The sequence below is a fragment of the Falco naumanni genome, chromosome 10 (assembly GCF_017639655.2).
Source record: "Falco naumanni isolate bFalNau1 chromosome 10, bFalNau1.pat, whole genome shotgun sequence".
Classification (NCBI taxonomy): Eukaryota; Metazoa; Chordata; class Aves; order Falconiformes; family Falconidae; genus Falco; species Falco naumanni.
The window spans coordinates 10,651,433-10,673,432 of NC_054063.1; the positions used below are offsets into that span (position 1 = coordinate 10,651,433).

General features: G+C 37.4%; 1 protein-coding gene across 5 annotated transcripts in view; it reads right to left on the minus strand.

The window, feature by feature from the left end:
• Positions 1 to 22,000, minus strand: part of PPFIBP2 (PPFIA binding protein 2) — a 102,817-nt gene that overhangs the window by 45,240 nt on the left and 35,577 nt on the right. For 3 of the 5 annotated variants that reach the window (XM_040609162.1, XM_040609163.1, XM_040609161.1), the window contains exon 4: positions 2,331 to 2,420. In XM_040609162.1, coding sequence (XP_040465096.1) covers positions 2,331 to 2,420 — 90 coding nt within the window. Of the gene's footprint in view, positions 1 to 2,330; positions 2,421 to 7,557; positions 7,648 to 11,623; positions 11,941 to 22,000 lie in introns of those variants that run through there. The other 2 variants (XM_040609165.1, XM_040609164.1) reach the window with 2 other exon arrangements.

Below are 22,000 nucleotides of genomic sequence, written 5' to 3' on the forward strand. Positions count from 1 at the left end.
TAAGAAGGTGTCCCAGATGCCACAGCATTTCCAGCCTCCACTACAGATTGAGCAGTGGAAGCAGCTTTCAAAGTGCACTGTTTGACTCAGCCTTGGCGAACCGAGATAGCAGGCATCACTCATATTGCTTCTTCTTCTGCAGCAAGTCTGATACAAGACTGGAGTGCTCCCAGACTCATATTTGCTACAGGTGACAGCTTATGGACCACAGTTCACTGGCACAATTCAGCATGAGCTATAGAATAGAGGTGCTCTGTTTCCCACCGCTTTCTCATCCTTCATGCCAACGGTCATACCCAGGAATCAGGTTTGTATCAGCAGACTCCCTCAGGCCAGTGTAACCTCACATGGGACGTGCCTGTATTCCTCATATTTTACTGCTATATGTATACAGAACTGGTGTAAAACAGATTCTAACCCCAGCTCCATCTTGGCACTTTTTCTTTGTTGTTGTTGAGGTTCACCTACCCGACCGAGGTTTTCATCTATCATATTTGCCTGGGTGTTTTGGAGTTCTATGGCAGTACTGTGCAGTTGGAGAGATAAATGCATAAATACTGCCTAAGCCTCTTGATTTGTAGGGGGTGTGATGGTATTAAAAGGCAAGACAGAAACAATTTTTACATCTGATTTCACTACATTCCTTTTGAGAAAAACTCTAGGCAGGTCTCCAAACCATGTCATAAAAACCCCTTTGCGAGTCTGGCTGGCTGCACTCTATGGGTACCTATTTGTGTGGGTGAAGAAATACTAAAAATCAGCAGGACAAAGACAGGAAAAGTATGTAATGAGCAGTAGCCCGGAACAGTCTTCAGGAACTTGGAAGGGCTGGAGAGTAATACTCCTGGTAAATCCTCAAAATCTGATACATTTTGAACACCAAGGTTCTGGCAAATCTGCACAAGCACACCAGCATCCATGACCATCAACATCTGGCTGTATAGCATGAACCACATCCAAGACAACAGTGGTCGCTATATGCAGACAAGGATTACAGGACTATACACACATGTGATGGAACAAAGGAGGCCTTCAGGGACAAAGCCACAGGTGCATTGGTGCAACCCTCTGCTTCTGAGTAAACAGCTGGGTTTGGCCTCCTAATTGTCACTCCAATTACAAGTTGCTCATGTGTGTGTGAACTGTGCAAAAAGTTGTTTGCTAGTATTAATAGAAACAAGATGTTACAGTTAATAACCACCTGATTAATAAAAGGTGTTTTAATGAATGTCAGTTGTGATGTTACCTTCCCTGACCTGAGTCCCTCTCAGAACAAAAGGAATACGCAGCACACACTTAAAACACTTAAATTCCAACCAGAAGTTTGTTTCTCGTTAAGGATTATTTTTTCCTAAATTTGGCAATAGCAATCTTAGTTTAACAATAACGAAAAGATTCAACCTAAGCTTATGCTTATGTCTCACAAACTATTTATTGTTTAACAACAGCAGTGAGAATTCTACTCAGTAAATTAATACAAGTGTGAACAGAACATACAGGATAAAACATGCTTACAGAAACTAGTAACTGAAAGTAGGGACAACACCTATCCAGCCCGTATAGTTAGGTTTTGTTTGATATAAATACATATGATTATAATACACTTTTCTAAGCGTAAAGAGAAAGAATATGCAAAGACCATTTAAAAAACTATCCAGCTTCAGTTTTAAAAAGCATGTAATGTACACTTTAGTAATAGTGAAAATACCCAGGAAAAAAAGAGGTTTTTTTATTTTAAGCTGTATAACGTGTGATCTCCAGGAGGAAAACTTATATGGGACATTGGATCTGTTTGAAAAAGGCTTGGTAAACTGAGAAACAGGAAACCTGGAAGAGCTTAGGCATTCATTTTACTGTCAAATTTTCTTTTTGCCCCTTTACTTCCCCCTTAAGCTTCTTGATGATGTAAAGTGACTCTGGTACACTATACAAGCAGGAAAAATATCAGTTCTACCTACCTGCTGGTCTTCCAGTTCATTAACAATGGTGGCACACAGAATCTAGAAAAATCAACCGGTACAACCTAGCAAACCTAGAATGAGAACCACTACCACAGCACTGTCTTGGGACTCCACAGCATTATTTTTAAGTTGTTTTTTTCCTTTGTCGTTCTTCTCCCTCTGACTGCTGTTACCCCGACCCCCTTCTTTACCGAGTTAGCCCACTGTGAAATCAATGAGATGGATTATGTGAATTATAAATTAATTCCTGACTAAATATCATTTACATTTGGTGACCTGCTAACATTCGTTTAACAGAAAATACTCTGTCACTTCAGTTTTTATTCACTGAGTATCAACTATGTAGATGATGTTCTCTTTAAGACATACCTGCAGTATGAGCGACTCTTTATCACCTTCTAATCGCGCCAATCTTTCTTGATAAGTTTCATTATTAGTTGAATGATGATTCACCTGTGACTGAGGGAAAAATGTGCTATGAGAATTTTTACAGTTAAATATTAACATTTCAAGCATTAATTAATAAAAAATTGATATATTGAGGGGTTGTTGTAATACAAAAAGACATGCAAAATATGTCTACAGACCAAAACTGTTCATTTCATATGCATTAAACCTTCTGAATGTACCGTTTTTTAGCTGGACTTTGAATACTTTCTTAATTTCCAACAATCAAGAAAGATACAGGAATAGATTTTATATTTTCTAGCAAATTATCATTTCATTGGGTAATACCATCTTATCAAGACAAAAAAAGACATTTAATCTGAAATATCTGGTCTCAATAGTCTCTTGCCAAAGTTAAGGAATCTTGCTGTTTATTTTTAAATGGTAAAAGTTGCTATGTGTGTAATAGTATTCCTAGAAATTACTAAAATAAATATCAATTTACTCTTAGGAATGAATAAATTATTTAAATTATCAAATTCTTACCAGGAACTACTCTAGCGACATAATCACTTAATGGATTTCTAAATGGCTCTAAGGAGCAAGACCTTCCAAAACATGGTCTGTCCCTAAGTATTATGTCCCATTTCCTATGAATTTTAATACTACAGAGAGAAACACCACAATTAAAAACAAACAAGCAAAAATATATCTGCAGATTTATTTTAAGAAGTTTAGAAGAGTCTCATAGCTTCATCCTGCATACTAAAATGTTGTGCAACTGTGGGAATGGAGCTGTTTGTTTAGAGCATGGAAAGTAATACGAGCCCTTAGCGGTTCATTTCCCAGCTCCATTGCAGGCGATGCATTTCTGCCGGGGAATACAACACTCCAGCTGGCTTTTCAGCTAACGCAAGGCTCCAGCTTTACCGTGTTCCCTTCAACTACAGCGGTCTGCAGTTGAATACTCATTTATAGTTACTTGTACAATGGCACCAATATAATAATAATAGTAATCCTCCTCCCAAATCATCCTTTCTTTTTCAACTGAACATTTTTGAAAAAGATTTTAAAACAATATTAAATATAATCATAGCTTCTTGATGTACACTGAGGTCTACAGCCCCAAATATAAAACAGATGACGAAAATAAACAAGGTGCTAATTTTCTAGAAATTTTTTACACATTTGAAGACTATCCGTAGATCTCTAATTAGCAGGTTTCTCTTCAGACTAAACAAACATAAGGTTTTCTGTCTTTTCCTCACAGGTTGTTTTCAGGATCTGTTTTGTTGCTTTCTTTTGGTTCCTCTTCACCAGTTGTTCCTTGACTTCTTTTGAAATTAACTGCCTAAAAGGAGACACAGGACTCCAGCTGAAAATGGCTGGAGTGAAAAAATCCTTTCCACAGGTTTGCATGGCCTTTGGGCCATATTTCTTTTACATCAGTCATATAGCAACACTGATACACTGTCAGGCTAGGGCCCATAACTTCCAGATCCCTTTTTAATGCTCATAATTAGCTAGCATCCTGTTCTTCATTCTGTACTTACTAGTTTCTGCTTAAATGTATAACCTTGCACTCGTCTATACTGAATTGAGTCCAGTTATTTATATTGCTTTCCTATGCATCAGGCTCTTTCTATGTTTTAATTGTGTCCTTTGGCATGGCAACAAGGCTCCCAGCTAGAATCACCTATAAATTCACTAAGCATGGTCCTTACCCCCTGTTTTACAGGGTCGACAAGAACACTGAGGAACAGCATGTGCAGAACCTCGCTCCACACCTCACTTAATCAGCCAGCATTCATTGTCAAAAAAATAATATATTAACTCTACTCAGAACATACTTTTCTCACTGGCTTTTGACCAGTTTATGTAGGTACAACTAGGATTCAAGACCTCATAGAAACAGCTCTAAATATGCACATGTAAGCACGTAACATACACAAACAGAAGTCTCAGACAAATAAATAAGTTTTACAGTGGCATCTGGAGGAAGCTGGCCCATGCACTTAAAGGCATAGTGACTTCACTCCCTCTTCTTCTCCTAACTAGTTTTAATTTTTTAGAGTTTCTGTGTCCTAACATCTCTGTCCATCCTTCCTAACATCTTGATGTAATTTTTTCAAGCCTTCTCCTTCTATTAAGAAACACCTCCCCCCTTTACGAAATACGCATCTTCAGTTTAACTTAGGACTTTTGTATTAAAAGTTGGTCAGTCAGTCAAGTCCGGATGGCCTTACAGTTCATTTCTTATTAACTTTTATAGTACTACAATGAAAATAAGGAATTCTCATAAGTAAACAACATGGAATTCTGTATGTCTAGCTAGATAATCCCTTTGACCTCAGCTATGCATCTTCAATCATACCACCAGCCATTCCACCTGGGGTGTTACTCCACGTAGAGAGCAAAGTCTTATACTGTACTTCAGAACACAAAATCTTTTAACCTTGATGGCTATGTTTCCATTAGGGTTAAAACTCCATTACAAACCATTACATGAGTTTTCTCAATGGAGAGCCCACAGGCCTTCCCCAGTATGTCTCTGGCATATAGTACTAGAACATTAAGTACTCAGGGAAGAACAGCACACTGCTAGGCAGGGAAAGATTCTCTTAATGACAAAACCTAGTGATGAAAATTGCCAAGTCAAGTAGATTTTGCACCTTCCTCCTGCCATCACTTGCTGTTTTCCTAGACTAGAGTTAAGAAATAAACCTGTAACCACTTGTGTAACCACTCCCCCGCTGGCCTCATAGGCACAGTGAGTTACGTTACTGCCAACACACTTTTACATAACCAATCTGTCATGAATGCAAAAAAAATAATATAGAAAATTCATCATTTTATATAATCAGTAATTGAGAATTAGTTCAACATCAAATCAGAAATAAGTTTTTTAATTACACTCACATTTACCAAATGTATAGCCTCCAATGATCTCTGCTGCACTGAGTGACTGTGAAATATCCCCTGCTGGAAGTCCAACACTCATTAACTATGTAAAACCTGGTGAATCACACTCATGTGAACAGAAAAGGGGGAATAAAAATTTAAAATAATAATAAATAAAGCAACCTTGCCAACAGATCAACCAGCAAGCACTCAGATAAGTACAGGAAAGTACAGTAGACAGAAAATGACCTGCTAAATAAAAGTGGCTGATTGACACACAGCAGTTGTTTAAGACTTGGGAAATCTTTGTGGCATGCATAAAGACAAGATAAAACAACGTAATATGAACCAAGGCCATCTGTGGATGGTTGGAGTGCATTCTGCAGTTGTGAAAGTCAGTACTGAGAGGAAACTGAGCAAGTATAGTTAGGTATCACATGTATCAGCAGCAACTGAATATAGGACCTATAACGCCAAAGTCATAAGACTATAGATTACTTGAGTTGGTGTAAGAGCTCACAAACAATAAATATTAGACCTGTGTAAGCACACGTCCAAAAGGCTGAATCACCAAGATTTTCCACAAAGATGTTATTTCAGAAGACATAGCCTTAAAGACCAAAAGTCATTACCTGGGCTCCACAAATTATAAGCTAAAGATGTTAATTATATGTCTTATAATAAAAGTATGAGAGAAATTGCATGAAACATGAAAAAGTTTATGGTAACAGACGACAAAAAACTAGAAGGAAAGATATGCTAAGGCAAGGTGGTTGAAACTATGTTGATGGTAGTACCACTGCAGATGAAAAATCAAGTGTATACCATAAATTGCCTCAGGGATCTGCAAAGCAATTTCTTGAAGAACCTGTATTATAGTCTCCATAGAGATTCTGGATATAGTTCAATGCCCATCATATTGCATCAGATATTAACATAAAATGTTTCCTGAAACAATTCCAAACCAACTGTTTTTCCTAGTTTCAGAAAAAAGAGAGAAAAGAAAAAAAGGCTTTTGCATTCCATTACCTGTTTCAGCTTCTTCATCTTTAGTTTCCAAATCTCTCTCTGCAATATGCTTTTTACTCTAGCCTGGACATAATATTAGCAGCTGCTGGAAACTTGACTGTCTAAGAATCGCTTACATGATCCAGTCATTACAGAGCCCTTTTCCAAGAAAAAGGCTTAAATATTCCTCCAGAATATAAGAGAAAAAAAATTAAAAATCTGACTTCAGAGTATGATTCAACAGCTTTAATTTAAAACGGGAATAATCAGCAAAAATGGAAAAGGGTATGACAATAAAGGGAAGAAATATCTGGCCAGCTCAACTGTCTTAATTTTCAACAACCTTCTCAGAGGCTGGTAAGTGTGGAATCTTATGTTTTCTTGCATGTTACTTTAATAGGAAACAATTCAGAATGCGGCTTATTGTCAGAAAACAATGACAAACATCATAGAGCGCTTCTGTACAGATGTTCTGTTCAGAGGCTTCTGCAACAGAACTTCTAGCCGAATCCTGATAGGCTGTAGAAGTAAGCCTCTTAAAGCAAGCACGTATGCAAGATAATAAAACTGAATGCAGGCCAGTTTATGTTCTCCACATGTGCTGTTTTAGTTTCAGCTCAAAGAATCTCCAACACAGCTAATTTTAAACCAAAAAATACCAACTTCTTAAGTTGATCAACAAGCTGTTACACAGAAATTTGTCACTAATACCATGGATCTCATATTGGGCTGTGGAGGGTGGAGGAGCTGGGAAAAGAAACCTGGCAGTCAGAATGATGATTTGTGAGCTTTTTCAACATGTCATAACCCTCCTCTCTTAATTCAGTCACATGAACCACCTTCAGTTCCACTGATAATTGAATAAGGTGCCTGTGGCAACTATAATACTTGCATTAATGGGGAAGATGAGGGACATGCTTGATGTCTTGTCTTTCATTGCAGTTTAGAAGCTGAAAACAAGGAGTAGAGCCAGCAGAGTTCAACCAGTCAGTTTTCCCACAAACTACTAGCAGCACACAGACTGTAGTATTATATTTCAATACAAGAAAATGTACACTATAGACTATTTTCAGCCTATTTGGAATTGATAATATTTAGGAGAGCATGGACTTTCCATCTCTTTAGTACTCTCTTCAGTCAGCAGAATTATGAGTCACGGTAATTGCGACTGTGTAGTGATGAATGAGTAGCCTACACAGTAAACATTTTTATTTTGGCATTTGACTATGGATACAATACAAATTTAATCACGGCATGTTAGCACTACCTCAGATACACACCCATGTGAATATGTACATACATTCAGTGTACTTGAGGAGGAGAAGAAGGAGAAGGCTGGAACATGATTTCTGGATCTGTAATTCTTGCCTTTCATCTGAAGGCAATTAATAAATCAACAACAGGATTTTCTATTTGCTGTTGTTGCTTGCTGGTTAAGTGAAAGTGGCAGCCACTTTGAAGAAGCTAACAGCATATAGTCTGAAATTAAGTAAAAACAGAGATTGGTAAATTTCTGTAGTCCTTAAACCAAAAGGATTTTGACCAAATATTTACATTTTATCTGGATAATTTTTCCTAATACTAATACCTATTTTCTCCTTCAGATGGTTACATTACTTAAAGGAAGATATCCTTACAGAAGTCATTAAGATTCACTCTCAATATCATGAGCTTAATGCCTTTTGCATGGGTTTGGTTGCTCCACCTCTTGCTAGTACAGCCTATGAACAGCATCCAGAAGAAAGGAGAGAAAAGCATAAGAATAACGTACACCTATTTCAGGTCAGCCATCAGCTCTGTGCTGCATGCACTTCAAAAGGTAAGTCTAAAGCAGCCTACAAGAGTCATCAGACACCTCCGCTTCGTATGAAGGCACCTCTCTCTCAATATAAAGATATCTTACCACTGCACAATGTTTTCCAGAGGCAACAGACCTTCCATTTTGCTGCACTCCATCCACCGCACTTCAAATAGCTCAGTTAATTTACAATGTCCTTAGAGAGCCCATAATATTGTTTGTAGTAAATATCAGCATTTATGTTTGCGATGCTTGTTAGTAACTTGTGGGTACACCTACATGCCTACATACCAAAATGCAGGTTGTGCCATTTTTATTTGGAATGGTGTGTTCCAGTTAAGGCCAGATGGAAAGATAAGAATAAAGCAACAGGACAACAAATGAAATTGTATGTGAACCTTCTAACCCAAATCCCCTGGGAGAATCAAAGAAGTTTTGCTAAAGATGAGACACTTTCAACTGCAGGTAGTGGGGGGTGTCTCAGGTTCCCTAGCTTGCAACAGAAACTTTTAACAGTGACAGATTTATGCTTAGGCCCTGTAAAAGAACCCAACATCAGTTACCTGCAAAATGCTTTCCACAAACTGCCCACCAACTATGTTCTAAGAACTATGCTGCTGCCTTAGCTGTAATGATAAAAGTGCACTGTTCATATACAAGAACTTTTCCATATCCTTCTAGAAACAGACTGCTGAGAGACATGCCTCCTTTAATAAATCCTGTGACCTCCTTAGATGGGCTTTGAGTCTTACTAACAAGACTGCATCATTACAAACCCTTACAACATCGCATGAAACCAGGGTGGTACTACGTGCCTGTGTCAGATACTCAGCTTCTCCTCCAGAACGGCTAACCAGGACAGTTCCAAAACTGCCATCAAAGAATCACATGCCATGAAGTATTGTGTAGCTGTACCTGTTGCAGAGTTTTGCCTTTCTGATATTAGCTAGGATATTATCAGAAAAAGCCTTTCTCTTGTGGAAATACTACTGCAGACTAATAATACTTCTTACTGGCAAAAGGCAGCAAAAGTAAAATGGAGAAAAAACAGTAAACAAAGGAAAACACATTAACTGTGCCTCATATACAACTGAGACAAGGCTAAATCATTTTTTGGCTTTGTCCATCTGCTCTTACACTTTGCTACCCACTCTGTCCATACTTGGGGTCAATCTTGGCACAGCATTTTCACAGGTCATTTTAACATCAAGGAAGTCCAATGGAAAAAGCTGAAGCATGGTGACACCTTACCTAAATATTCATCTAAATATTTATTGCTTTGTCCCTGTTGCTGCTGCGTGATGCTACTATAAGCATTACGTTACTACTACTTAAAACGAGATCCTCTGTTCTAAGCATTTGAAAATAGCAGCTGTGTCTGTCATTTTGTCGGCCTGGATCTCGTGATTTCTCTATTTGTTTGCTGCCCTAACCCAGTCCAGGCTGCAGACACCACGGAAATCTAGCTTAGCCAACCACTGCAACATCAAACCCGATTCTGGTCTCTGAAGTGATTTCAGCTAATGATGAAATCTGAGCCAGCTTTGGCATACTTCACTAAGGGTTTATGGAAGTCTGTTGCAGTTATTCTCTTAGGTGCCATTTGTTACTCTGGAAGGGACTCATACTTTCATTATCAGCCAAAGAGCAACAGTTTATGATTGCAAGGGCCTGAAATCTTTATTTGCTACCACAGTCAGTGCCAGACATGTGACATTAGGACTCTTGAACATGAGAATTAAATAAGTAACTTGGATTGTTTCAATTTTATTTTTTTTAAATCATTCGTCAAAGGAATTTGGGAGCAGACTGCTTAAGTTCTCCTGGGAACAATGCAAGATCATTTTCACTTCTCTTCCTTTCCCCTACATATGCTCACCCCCTTAAGGAGCTTGCAAGGAAAAGCAGCAGTGTTGATAGTCTCCTTTATGTAGCCTACATAGAAGGAATTACAGGCAACAACAGTAATAGCATTAATTTCCGTAAAAGCCTGTGCTGCATTTGAACACAGTATCCTTTCTGAGCACAGTACCTGAAAATCATCCCAAAGACACCCTCTGTTAACCCCTCCAAATCTGTGAGCATTTCAGTGAGACTTCACTGAAGCTGTTCCTTGAGCGCTTTCTTGTTACTGTCCTCAGTGTTTCCTGCACGCCACGCAACCTGCCAACAGTACACCTTAGCCTTTTGTTAGCAAACCTACCTTTTTAGAAATTATATTTAAACAAGGAAGGAGGGGTGACAGACGTACTGTATTCAAAACCTCATTAAAATTAAATAATAAATTAATGTATGATCTCAAAAACTACTAAAGCTCTAACTGCACAGAGCACAGGTTAAACTAATAGTATAAAGTTACCAACTGCTACTTCCTGTTGTCTCTTCTCTTTCACTACCCCATTCACCTCCCATTTAATAATCCCCCCATCCACACTCCAGAAGCATAAGTTTCCAGAGACTGATGTAAATATTTTGTAAATTAACTTCAAGATTCTCAAGCTTTTATTAAAGACTGACATATCATGAATATTTTATATTCAAGAAACTACCCAAAGCTCCTAATCACATTTTCCTACACAAAAGCCATTTGCCTACATTTTATGTTTATACAGCTAGTAAAAAAAAATAAATAATGAGTGTATGTGCATATGTATACATATGTTTTTAAACCAGTGCCATATAGAAGCACTAACATAAATGGCGTGCATAGAATTTGCAAGAAAATTACACACAGGTTAAAACAGATTTTAAAAGTATAACGAGAGGATGGGCTGCTTACATTACACACAATTAAATTAATATTGTAATTAAAAAAAACAGTCTGCTGTGAAGGATCTATTCACATCCCATTCATGGATTATTTTCACACACTGAAAAATAAATACCTAGAAACTAACAAAATCTAAAGGCTGACAAAAATTAAGTAATTTTTCCAAGGTGACGAGCACAGATCTTTTTTTTTTTTTTTTTTTTTTCCTTTTATAGGAAGGCAAAAACAATCACATGCAGTTAATTCATGTTCAGACAGTTCATCACAAAATTAGAATTTTAATAGCACTGCCTTTTTAAAAAAACATAGTTTTATCAGAGTAACATGCACAAGAAAAAAGTACCACCATTTTTACCTAAACAAAGGCATCCTAAAAGATCTCATCTGGTTACCCTGATGAGGAATTGATTAAGTGATGAATTAGTTCAAGTATTTTTTCATTTCAAAGCACAACATGGTAAACAACACACTCTGCTTTTTTGCCATACATTCTCATGCAAGGTTTGCTTTGTTGTATCACAATCTCAGGAAAGCACGGGCACTTGCTAGAATCTATTGCCATTTGTTCAAAGTTTGATCCTAGAGTTTCGTTTTTAAAGACAAAGACAGCTGATTCTCTCCCCCCTCCCTAAGCTGCCTCCTCCTCCTACGTGAAGAAATGTCTTTAATTCATTCCTCACGAAGAAATTTACAGTATTTTATGTCTGAGACACTCGGTATATTTCCTTTCACAAAGCTGAGAATACTGACTAAGATCTGCTAACGTGCATTTACAAAGAGAAAACAAAGCCCACTTACCCTCTTTAGCCACGTGAAGTGCTTGTAAATATCAATCTCACCATCCATGCTTTGGGCCCATCTCAGCAGTCACATTCCCAGGGTTAAAAGAAACTTTTGGAAGCAAGCGCACTGCTTTGTTCTACAGGATATAACTGTGACTTCTTCCCCTTTCAACCCTCAACTTCTAAAATCTTGAATGCGTCTTCACATTTTAAGCTAAACCTGCCTCTGTCCCACAGTGTTATCCCAAATGCCTCTCACAGATGTATATATAACACACATCTGTATAAACTTCTGACTCTCCTCCAAACATCTGGTTTTTTTAAACAACAGATCGGTTAGCAACAAGAACAATGCAACTCTAAAAACGTCAAAAATATAATTTGCTAAATGATCTTTAAAAAAGGATCTTTCAAGTATAGTATAAATCTGCTGAAACTGTTCCCTTTTAATGTTGAATAACAAGCTAAAAATTACTAAGCTGTCACTGAGAAACTATTTTCAAGTAATGCTTTCTCTGGCTTTCTGTTTCAAGAGTGGCTGGAACTCATTACCAAAGACCCCCTATTTCCTGTCTCTGTTTTACTCCCTGTTTATTGTAACACTACTCAGCCTTCTCAGTTTATTTCAGGCTCAGACTAAACCTAAAAATAAGTTCTGGTCTTTGAATTACTTGCCTGTCCTCACCAAAGACATTCTAAAAGAGGAGGAATTCAAGGACGATCCTGTGGATAAGTTAATTATTCCATAAATACTGCTATTGCCAAAGAGGCAATTTTCCATCTTAACAGAAGACGATGATACCCTTCTAAGACTTTTGTCTGCTCCTGCTGAAGCGGAAGTCTTTTAGCATGGCAACTTTTCAAACTTGCAACACCAAGATAAATGCATATGCAAAGCAATGCTCTGGCAAGAAGTTTAAAAGTGTTGCCTGTTACTGCGGTGTCCTCTAGTGCCTCCACATAGTAGTTTTGATTAAGTTCCAATTTTTCCCCATAAACTCCAGTTCCCAGTGTTTGTTTCTCCTACTAGTTAGAAGTGGCTTTGGCCTTAAACTGGGTAACTGATTGTTACACACACAAGGACAACTGCTTAGGCAATGCCTATTAAGACCAAAAAGCAGCTGTCTCCATGGAATTTTTGTGATGACCTCAGAACATTCACTTATCTCTCCATTTTCTTCAGTCACTACAGCCAAACTCACTCCTGCATTTAAGGTAATTAACATTAAGGTAATTAACATTAAGGTAATGCACTCCTGCATTAAGGAAAACAGCAATTTGGAAAAGCCAGTGTCAAAGTTGTCCATCATACTAATGACACATACAAAAACCTCAAAGTCTGAAGGTCTATAATGCCCTGAAAAGCAGTTCTTACAGGGACCTGCCTTACTTAGGCATCTACCCACATTCCAAACTGTGGAAGTCACAGATACTTGAAGGAGTTTCTGCATGGGATGTGGGCTTTTATTATTTCAACCATTCTTGATCCTTTTGACCTGACTGACATCTTTTTAGAATATTCCATAACACAAAGAAAGAGGGAAAGATTTAAACTTGGACTTCCAGGTATCTTCATCTATTTATTACCTGTTGTTACTTAAGACCATGTGACAAGAAAAGAATTGGTTTTAGAAAGTTTGTGCTACAAGTCTTCTAAAGGTGCTAGGATACCTAAAATCAGCAGTAAACATTAAAAGATAAAAAAACCGTCAAAAGTTTCCAAAAGTAAACCATGCTACAAGACAGGTCTGAAGAGGACTTGGGTTGCTTTGTACATAGAATGCACTTATTCTATGCTGGTTGAGTAAGTCTTTATGCTATCTTAAAGTTGATGAGAGCAGCTATTTCTTGAAAAGCTCACACCATCCAGAAAGAGCCATAGTACATTGTCGATGGTCCATTTAAAAAAAAAAAAACAAAAAACAAACCAGATAATTATAAAAATTAAGGTGCATTTAATTTAGTACACTTCTCTATGTGTAACAGCCTCTGTTGTGGCTGACAAACTGAAGAATGAATATGGCTTCTCTGGACATTAAACATGAACTCCCTGCAAGTTCAGGCATATTTTTCCCCCCAGAAAACTAGTTACCTAACCATGGAGAACAGCAAATACATCAAACTTTATCTCAAAGTATGGCATATCCCACCACTACAGACCCTCAAGTTGTTCCACATTCCATCCATTTGAAAACATAGGCTCTAAGATTCTCATTTCAGTATTATTCAGGGAATGGGGAAACATACCTCTTAAAACACTTCACCAAACGTCATCAGTTAATGATTTTGTTTTTCATTTAAAAACCTACAGGAAAACTATATTACTCCACTTATTAGTGCCTCAGTGTAGAGTCTGTAGCTAGGTGAATACTCATTTCTCTTAGAAGTATTTAAAATTACAAACATACCTTATTTCTGCCTTGTCATTTGTGCCGGATTTCATGCAAAGGCCTCTTGATTCTGTTACAGTCATTCTTCCTGATTAAAAGGTAAACGTGTCTGAATTTTATGCATCTTATCAGCCACGAATGTTGACAACATACATTCCAGCCAGTCACATGTTCACTTTTAGCCTGTCACCTGCATGCTGAACTTTACATCCTGCTTGAGCTTTGGCCTGAAAAAGTTTCAGACGCCAGCTGAAGGCAAATCAATTGCCCCAGATTTGCTTAGAATATTTTTCTGTTTCACTGGAAAAGCAAGTTACCTTCTCTAGGCTGCGTAAAAGAAGCAAAGTATGTTGCAACCTGAGGATTCATTTATCGGGTTACCACTGTATTTTTTTTTTCTTATTTTTAGGAAATCCATGGGTATGTGTAGTTCTTCACTGAGCACTAACTTCTATTTCATGCTTTCAGTGGATCATTAAAAAACAAACAAGCACAAATCCCCCACTATGCTCAAGAAGAGGGAGTGTTCTAGCTATTAATACTTCCCCCTACCAAATTGTTTATTTTCTCCAGTGTTGTCTCCAAAAATAAATGAAAATACACATTACAGCAATGTAAGTGCAATGTAGGACGCTAAAATGTTTTAAATTAACACAATTTATATACTCCAAGCTGTATGAAAACCCATTAGGATTTCTTTGCTAATCTTGTACTTCCATAGAAAACTGCTGACTACTGCCACTGTTGACAGAACTAAAAACTCCATTTGCAGGATACCAAAGGTGCTAGCCACAGGAAGTCTGCTGATACAGAACCCAGAACAAACAACTAAGCACCCCATTATTTCACTAGTCAGAATGTCAAATATTTCAAACAAGATTTTAAATCTGTTTGAAACAGTAAACAGACGCTGCAACAGCTTTTGAAACTGAAAGTAACAGAATGCTTTAAACAATCAGTTAGGCTTCTCCTGTCCTCCATTCCAGACCTATGAAGAGGCAAGAAAACACCCACAAATCCTCTTAGAACTGCAAAGGGAAGGACAGCCTGACTGGTGGATTCACCCTTCTCCTACCAACATTGGAGCACAGGGTTTTTTGCTTTTCTGCCACTGTCCCTCTTTCTCCAATGCAGCTGAAGCCCTGTGAACATTGTAAAACTGTATTTATTACTGTTATTTTAGAAGTCTTACTTTTTATTCAGTTAAGTTTGTGCTAAAACACAGGGTTTTGAGATCTTTCAGAGCAGCACAATTGCAAACTGTCAATAGCATTCTTGTATTGGCACTGCCTTGCCTGGGAAGTCAGAAGGCAAACGAACAGGAAGCAGAGCAGTTCCCCAGCCTCCATTAGGTCCAGGTCCCTGGAGCACTGCACCTCTCTTTCCTTTTCAGCAATAACTTTTAGATCATTTTGTTTTCAAAACCCATCAGCCTCTAAAATAACACTAAAAGAACATACACATAGCTTTTCAAGCCAAGAAGTGAAATGACCAACTACACCTCTTCCCAGCCTCATCAGTGGAGTCCAGTTGAGTATGGACACGCAACAAAAATTTATTCATCCCCATGAATTAGTATCAGCTTTTCCTACATCCATTACTCTCTGCTATTCCCATTCCTTGTGCTTGGGCTGCTTTGGAAACAAAGGGATTAGGACGAGAGGGGAAAATTTCCTCAGCATGCCCACTCACACACCTGTCATTCTCATGCTGCAGACGTGAAGAAAGAGAGACTGAGAATATGCCTGCACAGGAGTACTTGTGGAAAAACAAATTCAGGTCATTTGTGCAAAAGACAATGGAGGAGGAAATCCTTTTTACATGGTGAGGAATGGCTTCAGAAATCTAGATGAAGCATTTCCAGCAAGGTAAGACTTATCGAGACTTACTAAGACTCTTTCTCAGAAGTTTCTGATTAACAAAGTTTATATACTCCAAGCTGTATGAAAACCCATTAGGACACTTCTTTGCTAATTCTGTACTTCCATAGAAAACTGCTGACTACTGCCACTGTTAATAGAACCAAAAACTCCATTTGCAGGAGCACAGGAGAAGGAGGGACAGTGGTGAAAAAACAAACAAGAAGAGTCTTAATCACAACTAACTGATAATGCCTAAGTGACAGAGAAAGATGAAACTCTTGGAACAAAAGGAAAAAACCCTGCATTCTGTATATGAACATATTTGTTTTAGTTGTGATAATTTTAAAAGAATAAACAAGCATCCTGGGAAACAGACTAGAAATAATGTTATGTAGATACATGAACACATCATCCTTTTCCAGCATAAAATGCACTCAATCCTAGATGGCTTAATTCTTTGATTAAAACCTGTATTTCAGAAATAATCAGACTTAAATGGCCATTAGTTCCAACCAGCACAGTTAACCCTCACCCTTATTGCACGTTCAGGGGAGGGGGGAAGTAATACTTCAAACAGGTGCTGACAACTTTGGAGTCATTCCCATCTGCAGGCTGTATGGTATCACGTATCTCTAGCACTACTATATCCTTTCTGGTTACTGCTCAAATAATAACTAGCTCTCTTTGTTTGGCTTGCACCAAGAAGGTATTACCAATACTTAGATGAAGTTACTGTTTATTAATTCATCCACAGACATTTGCACATTCTTGGCAGTTTCAAACATTCCTTGGCATATGCTGAAATACTTTTTCCAGCCCAAGTTCTAGAAGAGCTATAACTTTTTGCGTGAAACTTATTTAGATGAAAATGTAGATTGTGAGAAATTTGAGTACTGTTTTTGCATAAAAACTAAAAATAAAAAAGTTTTCTACAACAAAATCACTGTGAACACTCCCACCCCAGTTGCTATAGGCCAGAAAAGAGTACAGTGATACATGAAGATAAAGAAACATATTTATATTCTACCACAGAACATATTACAATATAGCAGGCTTATTTTTCAGTTTGAAAGGCTTCAGAGCACTGCTGAAATTACAAAATATGCAGTGAATCAGTATGTGAAACATCTGAAACAGGATATTTACTGAATTATGTGCCCATACATCAATGACATGACCAGGTAACATTTTCCCTCTCCTCAGTATGACACCCATCAGATTTTCTCTTCTAAATTCCAGAATGGAAAAAATTTGAACACACACACACACACACACACACCGCCCCGAACAAAGCCAAAAGAAATTAAAGATGCAGATAAACCTTTACAAGGCCTTATTTCTGATAAGGAATATACAAATATTAATTTATTTTCTTCTTAAGCATTTCATTATTTCAGGGAAATAAAGCATGTTTATCTACTTATGAAGAAAAGTAGCATGCCAACATGTTGTATATGTCCTACATAAGTATAATTTATTTCCATTTTTGAAAGATCACAAAACCTGAAAACATATCTTCTTGCACTTTAACTAAACACAGGACTGTTTACCGCTATTATGAGTGTACTATTCCAAAAAAGAATGAAATAATTTTGTTGTGAATTATGTTATTGCTATGTTTGTCATAACTGATAACATTTAGCATATGAGATTGGTCAACCTACCCAAATCCTGTGAAATCTGAATTAAAGTTATATACAGAAAGTCTTCAAAACTTATGCTTTTCTTCTAACTTTCAAGTAATACCTCCTAATCAATACAGGATCTTTACAAGAGAAATTTTTGTGCTGAGCTTCTTTACGTGACCATTACCTTTATACCTTATCTATTAGCACCACTGTTTAATGAAATAATTCTCTCTTACCTATCCCTCTGTTACTTTCTGGAAAACATTTTCTGATGTTTCCTCTAGCTACACTTAAAAAATCAGATACTTCACAGCACTTACACTTTAATATTAATTTTTGTTAAATTAATCCAGTGTATCATATTTAAATCAGTGAAATGCAATCCAGATGGAAATCCTAGTGAGAGATCATAATATGAAATGAAAAAGGGACACCATGCATAACATTAGGCACAAAAGGAAAGACGAACTAACGTGGTATTCAGCCACTTACTGCAAAGGAAAGCACCGAAGCCAACAGCTGAAAGTGCCTTAGATAAAGGAAATGAATAAATGGTTTTAATGCTTTTGAAGGCTAACACACTATTTCTGTGTACAATCATGGCTGCCCACAGAGTAGTCCTCTATTTCCTCTGACAGTATCAAGGTGTGGATAGCTCACGTAGGTGACGATTGCCCCCAAGGGCTAAACATCATAGTATGTCAGTAGACTACCTTGAAATCTTGGACAACTTAACATGAAATAGCAGGGCCTGTATTTTTATATCTGGAATACCATCTTTCTTTCATGAGCACTCTAAGCCTAAGGCATAACACAATTCTGTTTAATCACTTCTGGTCATTGTAGTTTAAAGGTGGCTCTGTTAAGCATTACTGACCATTACAAGGGTGAAAGAAAATGCCAAAACCTTATCTCACCATGTCATTTTAAGAAACAGATCTAAACCAGCCCTACCCACTGCAAAGCTATTTTAAGCTTCCGTTCATTCTTCATATAGAGAAGATGTTCCTACCTCTGCTGACAGCTACTACAGTGAGCAGTCACAGTCAGAGATGACGGGGTTGTCTCCCAGACAAAGCAACCACAGAACATTAAAAAACTTGGGCCTGGTTTAGAAAAGTTCCAGGCAAGCTTTGTACACCCCCTTTCCACCTGCTCCAAGACACTCTCTAGTATTCATAAATAGCTGCACATATGAAGGACACTCGTCTGCTGTTTCTTGTGTGCTATGAATTGCTCTAACATGCTTGGAGAACTCTGAGAGCACCAGCTCTTCCAGTTCAGGGCTTCCTTGCATCATCAACTCATTGAAAGGAGCTGGAGCACAGCGGAGGACTGGGTCATACAACTTTCGACTCTGAGTACTGCTCAGAAAACTTATCCATCTAATGTTTCAAGTTGGCAAAAGTAAACATGAATGCTTATGGAATGACGGCTTTTCTACACTGTCCCAAGCAGGCTCTACTGGTCCATTTCCAATTTAACATGTGTTAATACCACTTGGCAATGGGAAGATTCAGCTATATATAGTTTTGTCGTGACCCTCAACAGTTGAGTCCCACAGTCAAATCCACCAGCAAATAAATATACTGGCTTTAACCGGCATTGCTCAGAATATATTTTCTTCCCACTCAGCTGTTGCTGAAAAATTCTATTGATATTTTTGTAAAAGCATGTTTTCAAATATACTGAAGTGCCCCGTATTGCAGTAATTTTCTGCCTCTATTCTGGACAGATAACTCTGTAAAATGAAACTTAGACAAAAAGTGAAATAAAAGAAAATTAAAGAAAAGAAAATAAAGTGAAATATGTTTCAGCACAGCACTTTAACACATTCTTAAAATAAAACTCTGAAGTACTTTCAAAACATAACAAACTCCAAGTCAGAATTCTGAAATGGCATTTACTGTTTTAATCCAAGTTTCTGTGAAAACACTGGGGAAAAAAATTCCTTGATTTTAACACACAGTGGAAACAATCTCTTCTGAACATTAATCATGACAAAATGGCAATTGTTCCAAGACCCTAAGAAATTTATCCTATTTCTGCTAAAAGGTCTGGTTTTACACTAGAAAAACACAGAGCATGAAATAAGACAAAGCACAGCATATATTATAAAACACATTATTTTAACAAATTGCCCCTACCACACATTCCTCTACTATTTCTTCTGCTGTTCTCCCCTTTCTGTTTCCTCAAATGCAGAACATTTAGAAAATTTTTTCAGAATTTGGTTTCCAAGAAAAAACATAACCAGGAAAATACTGCTGAGTTTTCAAGAATCAGTATTTTAAGGGTCAGTATATAAAGCTACATGGTGAAGTGACTTGCTTTAAATACAAATGTTCCACTAGAAGGAAGAACATGTTTTGCAATCCTGGAAATGAGGCTTTCTTTCATGCTTAAAGTCATGTTAGGACCACTGTAAGAACAATAGGGCTCCTCTTTATTCGGAAAAGGGTTCCATGAAGAAGTACAGAATACATAAAGAATTAACAGTGTAGGAGTTCATTAAGAGTTATGAAATGAAACTGTAACTAGATACATTCTCTTATAGTTCAACTCAGTCAGTTGTTACAGCAGTAGTTAATTTTTAATGCTGAAATTACTGCCTGTTTTGTGATATGTCATACGGTCACTAGCAATACTAAATTATTTAACAGGAAGCATTGCAACTATACGCAACATTGTTTTATATGAACTCTCCATGCTAATCCCCTGGTCTGTCCGTTCTGGTTTTAAGGCCAAAGAATTTAAAGTCATAAAACACTCCAGACATTCACTTTGAGGCAAAAAAATTTTAATACAGTTAAGTAGTTAAAAGTCTATAATTAATGATGCTTTATTCTATTTTAGCTTTGTCAAAAGATTTGCACAGCTATAGCAACTATTAAATCCTCATTCTGTAATACATATAAATAATCTTTCTAAATTCAGCGCTTTGTGAAATCTATTTCATCTATCTCAAAGCAGTGGCAGAATAGTTACCGTGACCATTTATACTGTAAACTCAGGAACATGAGATTTTCACAGATTTCAGACCACAGAAATACAAAAAGCAGCCTTTTCAAAAAGCACACTTTTAGTTCCACAAACGGTGTACTTCTTCTCTGGAGGAGGACTGTAGAGGATGACAAAATCCAACTCCACTAAACAACTGGAACACCAAATCACCACCAATGATTCCATGAAAAAGGAATAAAGCAGATGCTTTTGAAAGAGAAAGTAAGCAAGGTAGTGTCAGGTATGAAACATGATGCCTGAAGTTTTCACACTCTAGGTGTATACATTTTTTCCCACATCTTAGGTATTTCTACCTATAGCAGAGAGATCAGAGCCTAACAGCTACAATTGTTTAAAAAGAAATATCAAAAAATAGAACAAACCACAAAAGACAACTTGGTGATATTTCATGTCTGAAAAATTCCAGTTTGGTACTACAGAATTGAAGGAAAGGAAGACTCTAGTGAGAGCAGCTGTAAGTGTCTATAATCATCACAGAAGCTTCCCGACTAATCACTAATATGGCCAATATGCCTCAAAGCTGCCTGAAAGGCTAACTCCAGTCTTACTTATTTAAACACTAGGTGTAGTTCAGTACACTTAAGAGGCAATTATGAAAACTGCAAAGCTACTTGAATTATAACGCCAAGGCGCAATTTTCTGCAGAAGTTGTTTTTCCCATTCCAGTACAACAGAGCTCTAGTTTTTAGATCATACTCCAATACAAACAACACCAAGAAAGTTCAGTCACTTTCTGTTCTCTAACCTGCAATCCCAAATACTGCTTTGTGGCACAAGCAGAACTAGCAGGAATAGCCACACTCTGCCTCAGAGGGCTTTCACAGCTGCATTAGCTTATGATGATTACTAATGCAGAAGGATCATGCAAGAAAGTAATTGGGACTTCCGTTGGATAATTCTGCTTAACCCAAATGCTAGCTGTTAAATTCTGTTGATATTATCCAGCAGGAACTAGTCTTGAGCCATCTTTCTGACTCCCCTTTCTGTGGTTTCCCATAAAAGCCAATATAGGGCAGTAGCAAAACACAAACTCAAATTATTTCCGTAAGGCACATGGTTTGTTTTCTTGATTAAGGATGGCAGCTGCAATGATTTTTAATGTAATTAAATGCATTTAAGTGAAGAAGAATCATAAAATAACATTCTTTTCTTGAATCCTGCATGCTTATCTGCTTTCAAAATAAGTGCCAGATTGTTTTTAGTATATTTAGTGTCTAATGCGTTGCTAGTCAGTATAAACTGGGAATATTTTTGACCACACCTATTCCTATATAATGTTAGAAACAAAGCAGTTGCTGTAATTCTCTAAAATCAGTGGCTTATTCAGTACATGCTAGAGCAGCTCTCCAGCTTCAAAGGAAGGTGCACGGACCCCAAAAATAAACAGATGTGGAATTAATCGTCCACAAAAGAAAATCCCCCTCTAATCCGACCTTTAATAGCTCTAAAAAAACAACCCCAAAAGCTCAAAAGCATTGGTTCACCATCC